Source organism: Chelonia mydas, chromosome 4, assembly GCF_015237465.2.
Source record: "Chelonia mydas isolate rCheMyd1 chromosome 4, rCheMyd1.pri.v2, whole genome shotgun sequence".
NCBI lineage: Eukaryota > Metazoa > Chordata > Testudines > Cheloniidae > Chelonia > Chelonia mydas.
This window is the reverse complement of record NC_057852.1, coordinates 141,508,382-141,517,212: the sequence shown is the minus strand read 5'-3', so window position 1 is coordinate 141,517,212 and position 8,831 is coordinate 141,508,382. Positions and strand designations below refer to the sequence as shown.

General features: G+C 74.5%; 1 protein-coding gene across 1 annotated transcript; it reads right to left on the bottom strand.

Annotated features, from left to right (window-relative positions):
• Positions 1-738: 738 nt before the first annotated feature.
• On the bottom strand, positions 739-8,192 carry TLX2 (T cell leukemia homeobox 2). The gene is made up of 3 exons (XM_037896447.2): positions 7,781-8,192; positions 4,742-4,979; positions 739-1,282 (listed from the first exon to the last, which is right to left on the bottom strand). Exons 1-3 carry the CDS (start codon positions 8,190-8,192, stop codon positions 1,066-1,068), a joined length of 867 nt encoding a protein of 288 aa, XP_037752375.1. The 3' UTR covers positions 739-1,065.
• Between the last annotated feature and the right edge of the window lie 639 nt (positions 8,193-8,831).

The following is an 8,831-nucleotide window of genomic DNA, read 5'->3' as shown; positions in this document are numbered from 1 at the left end:
GGTGGGGAACGGAAATTTGGAAACAAAACCCTCTTCGCTCTGGTCAGACAGATCCAAGGCTGGAAGCTGAAGCCAGACTAACTGAGCCTGGAAAGAAGGTGGAATTTGTTAAGAGAGGGAAATAAGCACGGGACCCGTTTCCCTGGGGTCGTGGTGGATTCTCCGTCCCTGACCAAGCCGAACTCAAGTGTGGGCGGTTCTCTGAAAGCTCTGCTCTGGCTCACAGTCAGGGGAAGTCAGATCCCATGTGGTTCTGCTCCAAGCCCCCGCTGCTCTCCTCATCCTCTGGCACCAGCCACTGCCCGCAGACAGGACCCCCGGCTGGATGGACATGGCGCTGCCCCACGCTGACCCCGCAGCTCCGTGCTCAGTCTGTGATGAGCTGGCCCCAGGGCACCATTCACCCTCAAGCTCCCTGTGGGCCCCAGGGCAAGGCCGCCTCCCACTTCTCTCCATGGGGGGCTGTCCCCTCCATCCCTGGGCCTCAGCAGCACAGCCAGGCAGAGCTGCAAAGGCTGGGATCCTCCAGTCCTAACAGAAAAGTGGGGGCTGGGCCTCGCTGATACTGGGGCAGTTCTGGGCAGGCCCTGGAGGTGTCAGGGTGGCTGTACCCCCGGCAGTGAGGGGGGAAGGGCCATGTACTGCCCTGGAGAGCCCCAGCCAGGTACAGGGGCCCCAGCTCCCATGGGGAGGGCCCTTGCGGATGGGATCTAGGTCTCCATTAACCACAGACTTTAACCCTTTATTGGCAGTATAGGTCACTAAGTCAGCTGTAGGCAGAGCCTTTGAGTCAGTCAGCCGGGACTGGCCTGCCGGGGGGTGGGCTGTGTGTCTGGGGCTGCTTGCTCCCCCGTGGGTGCTGAGGCAGGGCAGACCCCAGCCAGGGTAGGCACACAGCAGGGAGTGCACTGGCATCATGGTCCCTGGGGGCAGCAGCCCATGCCCCAGGGGTCTGCATCTGCTGCAGGCAAGGAGGGTCCGGCCTCAGCCCCAGCCACCCCCGCAGCCTCCGTGGGGATGTGCAGACAGGTCTCTCCCCCTGCTCCAAGGGGCAGCATGGGGGCCTCACACCACTGATGCCACCCCTGAGACGGACGTGACCTTCTTGTCCTCGGCCCAGGGCTGCAGGTTCTGCAGGGCGCAGAGGGAGGAGTTGTGCATGCAGAGCGGGTCCTGCGGCAGCGGCTGGCTCAGGCTCTTCTGGAAGGCCTCCTGCTGCAGGTGCAACATCAGCCGGTTGGCCTGCTGGCGCTCGGCCTCGCGCTCCTCCGCCGTCTGCCTCCTGCGGGGTGGGCAGAGCCGCATGAGAGTCTGGAGTGACCGCCTGCACCGCGACCCCCCTCCCCGGCCTGCCCCGCGACCCCCCTCCCCGCCCCACCCCGCCCCGGGCCGGCCCCTCAGCTACACGCCCCTGCCCTGCCCCAGGCCGGCCCCTCAGCTACACGCCCCTGCCCCTCCCCGGCCTGCCCCGGGCCGGCCCCTCCCCTCAGCTACACACCCCCGCCCTGCCCCGGGCCGACCCCTCAGCTACACGCCCCTGCCCTGCCCCGGGCTGACCCCTCAGCTACACACCCCTGCCCCTCCCCGGCCTGCCCCGGGCCGGCCCCTCAGCTACACACCCCTGCTGCCCCTCCCCGGCCTGCCCCGGGCCGGCCCCTCAGCTACACGCCCCCGCCCTGCCCCGGGCCGACCCCTCAGCTACACGCCCCTGCCCTGCCCCGGGCCGACCCCTCAGCTACACACCCCCGCCCTGCCCCGGGCCGACCCCTCAGCTACACGCCCCCGCCCTGCCCCGGGCCGGCCCCTCAGCTACACACCCCTGCCCTGCCCTGGGGCCGGCCCCTCAGCTACACACCCCTGCCCTGCCCTGGGGCCGACCCCTCAGCTACACGCCCCTGCCCTGCCCCGGGCCGACCCCTCAGCCACACACCCCCGCCCTGCCCCGGGCCGACCCCTCAGCTACAAGCCCCCGCCCTGCCCCGGGCCGGCCCCTCAGCTACACACCCCTGGGCCGACCTTTCAGCTACACACCCCCGCCCTGCCCCTCCCCGGCCTGCCCCGGGCCGGCCCCTCAGCTACACGCCCCTGGGCCGACCTTTCAGCTACACACCCCCGCCCTGCCCCGGGCCGGCCCCTCAGCTACACACCCCTGCCCCTCCCCGGCCTGCCCCGGGCCGGCCCCTCAGCTACACACCCCTGCCCCTCCCCGGCCTGCCCCGAGCCGGCCCCTCAGCTACACACCCCCGCCCTGCCCCGGGGCCGACCCCTCAGCTACACGCCCCTGCCCTGCCCCGGGCCGACCCCTCAGCTACACACCCCTGCCCCTCCCCGGCCTGCCCCGGGCCGGCCCCTCAGCTACACACCCCTGCCCCTCCCCGGCCTGCCCCGAGCCGGCCCCTCAGCTACACGCCCCTGCCCCTCCCCGGCCTGCCCCGGGCCGGCCCCTCAGCTACACACCCCCGGGCTGACCCCTCAGCTACACGCCCCGGGGCCGACCCCTCAGCTACACACCCCCGCCCTGCCCCGGGCCGACCCCTCAGCTACACGCCCCTGCCCTGCCCCGGGGCCGACCCCTCAGCTACACACCCCCGCCCTGCCCCGGGGCCGACCCCTCAGCTACACGCCCCTGCCCTGCCCCGGGCCGACCCCTCAGCTACACACCCCCGCCCTGCCCCGGGCCGGCCCCTCAGCTACACACCCCTGCCCCTCCCCAGGCCGACCCCTCAGCTACACGCCCCCGCCCTGCCCCGGGCCAACCCCTCAGCTACACGCCCCCGGCCTGCCCCGGGCCGGCCCCTCAGCTACACGCCCCTGCCCCTCCCCGGGCCAACCCCTCAGCTACACGCCCCCGGCCTGCCCCGGGCCAACCCCTCAGCTACACGCCCCCGGCCTGCCCCGGGCCGGCCCCTCAGCTACACACCCCTGCCCCTCCCCGGCCTGCCCCGGGCCGGCCCCTCAGCTACACGCCCCCGGGCCGACCCCTCAGCTACACGCCCCCGCCCTGCCCCGGGCCGGCCCCTCAGCTACACACCCCCGCCCTGCCCCGGGGCCGACCCCTCAGCTACACACCCCCGCCCTGCCCCGGGCCAACCCCTCAGCTACACGCCCCCGGCCTGCCCCGGGCCGGCCCCTCAGCTACACGCCCCTGCCCCTCCCCGCCCTGCCCCGGGCCGGCCCCTCAGCTACACGCCCCTGCCCCTCCCCGGCCTGCCCCGGGCCGGCCCCTCAGCTACACACCCCCGCCCTGCCCCGGGGCCGACCCCTCAGCTACACGCCCCTGCCCTGCCCCGGGCCGACCCCTCAGCTACACACCCCTGCCCCTCCCCGGCCTGCCCCGGGCCGGCCCCTCAGCTACATGCCCCCGGGCCGACCCCTCAGCTACACGCCCCCGCCCTGCCCCGGGCCGGCCCCTCAGCTACACACCCCCGCCCTGCCCCGGGGCCGACCCCTCAGCTACACACCCCTGCCCTGCCCCGGGCCGACCCCTCAGCTACACGCCCCTGCCCCTCCCCGCCCTGCCCCGGGCTGACCCCTCAGCTACACGCCCCTGCCCCAGGCCAGCCCCTCAGCTACACGCCCCTGCCCCTCCCCGGCCTGCCCCGGGCCGGCCCCTCAGCTACACGCCCCTGCCCCTCCCCGGCCTGCCCCGCCTCGGGCCGGCCCCTCAGCTACACGCCCCTGCCCCTCCCCGCCCTGCCCCAGGCCAGCCCCTCAGCTACACGCCCCTGCCCCTCCCCGCCCTGCCCCGGGCCGACCCCTCAGCTACACGCCCCTGCCCCATGCCAGCTCCTCAACCCCCTGCCCCATCCTGCCCCAGCACAGTGCGTGTGTCTAACTCCAGTCTGCCCTGACAAAACAGGAGCCCTGGCTCTGGGGGGAGCTCCCAGGAACCCAGCCCTGGCCTCTCCCAGCAGGGGGCGCTGTGGGGGTGGGGCAGAGGGGCTGGCTGTGGGGGGGAGCTCCCAGGAATCCAGCCCCAGCCTCTCCCAGCAGGGGGCACTGTGGGGGTGGGGCAGAGGGGCTGGCTGTGGGGGGGAGCTCCCAGGAACCCAGCCCCGGCCTCTCCCAGCAGGGGGCACTGTGGGGGTGGGGAAGAGGGGCTGGCTGTGGGGGGAGCTCCCAGGAATCCAGCCCCAGCCTCTCCCAGCAGGGGGCGCTGTGGGGGTGGGGCAGAGGGGCTGGCTCTGGGGGGAGCTCCCAGGAACCGAGCCCCGGCCTCTCCCAGCAGGGGGCACTGTGGGGGTGGGGCAGAGGGGCTGGCTCTGGGGGGAGCTCCCAGGAACCCAGCCCCAGCCTCTCCCAGCAGGGGGCGCTGTGGGGGTGGGGCAGAGGGGCTGGCTGTGGGGGGAGCTCCCAGGAATCCAGCCCCAGCCTCTCCCAGCAGGGGGCGCTGTGGGGGTGGGGCAGAGGGGCTGGCTGTGGGGGGAGCTCCCAGGAACCGAGCCCCGGCCTCTCCCAGCAGGGGGCGCTGTGGGGGTGGGGCAGAGGGGCTGGCTGTGGGGGGAGCTCCCAGGAATCCAGCCCCGGCCTCTCCCAGCAGGGGGCGCTGTGGGGGTGGGGCAGAGGGGCTGGCTGTGGGGGGAGCTCCCAGGAATCCAGCCCTGGCCTCTCCCCAGCACGGGGGCTCCTTTGCCCCTAGCTGCGAGGGAGGCTGTGCTGGAGGTGTTGGTAGCCCGCACTGGGCCCGGGCTGGCCTGGCTGGGGGTGGCAGGGCCCAGCCCTGAGCTGCAGCCTGGGTTACCTCCATTTGGTGCGGCGGTTCTGGAACCAGGTCTTCACCTGGGCATCTGTCATCTTGAGGGCCTTGGCCAAGGTGGCCCGCTCGGCCGAGGCCAGGTACTTCTGCCGGTGGAAGCGCTTCTCCAGCTCACAGATCTGCACTCGGCTGAAGGACGTGCGCGGCTTCTTCCTCTTGGGGGGGGTGCGGTTCTGGTAGGGGTGCCCGATGCGCCGCGTCACCGCAAACGGGGACAGGGCAGCTGCAGGCAAAGGGGAGGCAGGAGGTCAGGCCTGGGTACTGCCCTCACCTCTCACTCAGGCCCACGCCCCTGGGCGCGATGGGCGCTGGGGGGCCGGTCTCCTGCTGGGGCACATCAGCTCCTCCGGCTGGCCTAGGAATGGCTGGGCCCGCTGCCTGCCGGCCCACCCAGCATTCCTGCAGCCAGCACTGCGCAGGGGGCCAGAGGGCAGGCACCGGACATAGCGGCCGAGCTGCGTCCTTGCTGGGCCCCTGCTGGCATCTGGGCCGAAGCACCAGGCGGAGCTGCCCGGGAGCCAGGCTCCGGACTCTGATCCCAGGCACTGGGTGTCCCCACCAGCCCATGGCATCACTGTGCCAGCTGCACATGGCAAGGGCGACAGTGCCCCCAGGGCTGGGGGAATGCTGCGGACCCACTGGGCAGCCTGGCACCTCCACCCCCTTGCTACCCACGGCTCAGGGCCACAGCCTGGCAGGTCTGGCTTTGGGAACCGGGGCCGCCAGCTTCTGCCGCCCGCCAGGGGAGGTCCTTCAGGGACAGGCGCCGGGATGGCCCGCTGGAGCGATCACACCCCGGGGAGGAACCGGCTGCTCTGGGTCCCGCTAAGGGCCAGAGGCTCCCGGGGGTGCGCTGAGAGCAGATGGACAGACTGACCTTCCCCTGGCTGGGCACAGAACCCAGGAGTCCGGGGTGGTGCTCACAGCACCTGCCCTCGCAATCCCCAGCAGGCACCATAGCCCCTGCACATCACCAGACCCATCAGCTGCAGGGGGGGGTCCTGGGGCGCATGGCTGGGTGGGCAGGGGGAGCCCCGGCGGGGCGGGCACGGGGAAGCCCTGGTGTTGAGGCCTGGAGGGACCCCCCCAGCTCTCCCCAGTGCCGGCGCAGGGCTGGCGTGGAAAATGAGGGGGGCGGGACAGGATCCCCGGCAGCCAAAGAGCGCTGGACCGGGTGGGGGCCCCTGGGGGGGGGCGGGGCGGGGCGGGGCCCGGCCCTGTCCTGCTGGCGGACGCTGCCGACCCTTCCCAACCCCTTCTCCGCCCCCTCCACCCCGGGCTGGGCCCCGTGACCTGCGGAGGGTCCGGGGGGTGCTCACAGCCAAGGGACTCGGCCCCCAGTTCCGCCGCCGCGGGATCCTCCGTAGCTGGCGGCCCGGCCCGCTGGGGGACAAGGGTGCCGGTCAGCGCCGCACAGACCCGCCGGGCCGCTCGCCGTCGAGGGCAGGGGCTGGCAGAAGGGCGGGGGTGTCAGACGGGCCCCGGAGCCGCTCGCCCCCCGGCTGTGTCTGCTGCTGGGGACGGGCCCGATCCCGGGCTTCGGGGCCGGGGGAGCCCGGTGTCCCCAAGCGCTGGCCCCAGCCTCTGGTCTCGGCCGGTCACAGCCGCCCGGCTGCGCCGCCGCAAACAGCCCAGGAGCCTTTCCAGAGGCCTCGGCGCGCCCCGGGCGCGGATCATGGCCTAGCCCAGGCCCGCGCTGGGCTTCTCACTTCAAGGGGGTGGCCTCCCCCTCGGCCCTGGGCGGCCCCCGCGGCCCGATCGCACTGGCAGGACTGACACCCCCCGTGGCAACAGCGCGGAGCCCTGGGGGTCCGGGCCCCAGGGAGCGCCCGGGCCGGGCCCCGCGAGGCAGCTGGGCTTGGGGCAGCGGCAGGGAAGGGGGCTGCGGAGGCTGCCCGAAGACCCCCCAGCCCCTTCCCGCCGCCTGGGGCACGGGGCTGGGATCGGAGCTCCGGGCTGCGCCCTGCTCCTCTGGCCCCCTGCCCAGCCAGCCCGGCCTGGGGCCGCGGGACCCGGCTGCCCGTCCCCAGGGAGCGGGCGGCGGAAGGACCGGGCGGGTCCGGAAAGAGCGATGTGAGCCGGAGCCGGTCCCGAGTCGCCTGCGTGTCCGGGGACGTTTTTCCTCAGACCCGATCCGGGGTTGCCCCTTCAGACCCCATTCCGTGCCCACGCCGGGCGCTGCGCGGGGAGCAGCTGCTGGGACCCCGGGCCCGGGGGCTGCCGCCAGCAGAGTTCGAACCCGCCGCGCCTGGCACAGCTCCAGCCGGAGTCGGCGGGACCCGGGTCTCACCTGCCCGAGCGCAGCCGGGGCCCCCGGGCGCCGTCCCGCTGTCACTGGGCGCGCACCGGGCTGGACTCGGCGGGGCGTTCAGGGCGCTCACCAGGCTCGTGGGTAGATCCCAGCGCGTCCCCCCGGGGCCCGGCTCCGGTTCCAGCGGGAATCCTGCTTCCGCGGGCCTGGATCTCCCCTCCAGCGCCCGCCGCCGGGAGCCGTGTCAGGGCCAGGGCCCCGCTGAGCGGGGGATGTCCGGGTGCCCACGGCCAAGGACTGGGGGAACTTTCCCGAGCTGTGGGGCAGGGGAAGCTCTCCTTGTCCTGGTTCTCTGGGGTCCCCGCAGCGGTGTCCGGGAACAGGCGCTGACTGCCCCGGGGCCGAGACACCGAACTGGCCAGGCCTGTGCTGGGCCGGAATCTCCCCGGGGCGAGCAGCCGGCGCTGGCGCCGCCGCCCCGCCCCGCCCTGGGTTCATGCTGCGGGGCGCGAAGCCCCTGGCCAGTCCCGTTACCGGTCCCGGAGGGGCCGCTCCCGGCACCAGGCCGGCCAGCTCAGTCCCGCAGGAGTCCCGATCGCGCCAGGGATGTCAGCGAGGAGCGCTCGGCACCTGCCGGGATCGGGCCCAGTCTCCCGGCCGTCCGGGCCCCGTGGCTGAGCGCTCCCGAGAGAGGGGCTGGGGATCTGGCGCTCCCCGCCGGGCAGGGGGCTCTGCCAGCCGGGCCGGGGAGCTGGCGGGGGGCGGGGGCTCACCTGAAAGCCGGTCTTTGGCGAGCCGCCTGCTGCTCTCCATCCAGGGGAAGGTGAGGCTGGGGAGGCCGGGGACCCCCGGCTGCGGGGGAGCGGCGGGCGCCCCGGGCGCTGGGGGCAGAGGTCTGTGCGCCGGCACCCGGATCACCCCTCCCGCGGGGCCCCCCGGCGCGGCCCGCGGGGCCACGTTCATGCCCCGGCTGAGGCTGTAGGAGCCCAGCGAGCAGGCGGGGTTGTAGGCGCCGCTGCAGCCGCTCCCGTAGAGCGCGTAGTCCAGCTCCCCCGCCGGGCGGGCCGGCCCCAAGCAGCTGCCCTGCTCCGGGCTGCTCAGGATCTGGTCGATGCCGAAGCTGATGGGCTCGTGGTGCGGGTGGGTCTGGCCCGGGCCCTCCTGCTCCAGCCCCGAGGGCTCCATGGGGAGGGACGCGCTCCGCACCCCGGCTCCCCGCGCGCTCTCCCGCCCCGCTTGCTCCTCGGTGCCTGCCCGCCCCCGCCGGGGCGCCCCCGCTGCAGGCCCCCCGCTGGAGCCAGCCCCATGCGCAGGGCCCCGGGCCCCCTGGGCGCACGTCACTGGGGCGCGGGGCTCCGCGCGCGGCCGCACGTACCCGGAGAGCGCCTGGGCCCCCGGGGCAGCGCGCGCTCTTCTGGCCCCTTCCATCTGCAGGGGCCAAAAGCCCGTGCGCCTGCCCGCTGATTGGCAGCCTCCGGCAGTGATTGACAGGCCTCACCCAGAGAGGGCGTGGCCAAGGGAGTGGAGGGGAACCGCCCCTTTTATTTCTGTGCCAAACGAATGCGGGGCGCATCCCTCCCCCCGGACCCCGCGAGCGGCTCTGTAGCCCGCCCCGCGGCCAGGCGCAGGGCCGGGAGGGCTCAGCCTCGAGGGCACGGGCCAAATCGCCGCCGGAGCCGCCCTGGCAAGAAGGGGGCCGGGCCGGGGCCGGTACTGCCCCCAGGGCCCGGCGCAGCTTGCCCGCGAGCTGGGCTGAACCCGGGGGCCGCCGCGCGGTGCCGGCTTCCCCCGCGGGCCTTTGGGCAGAGCCCAGATGTTCCGCGC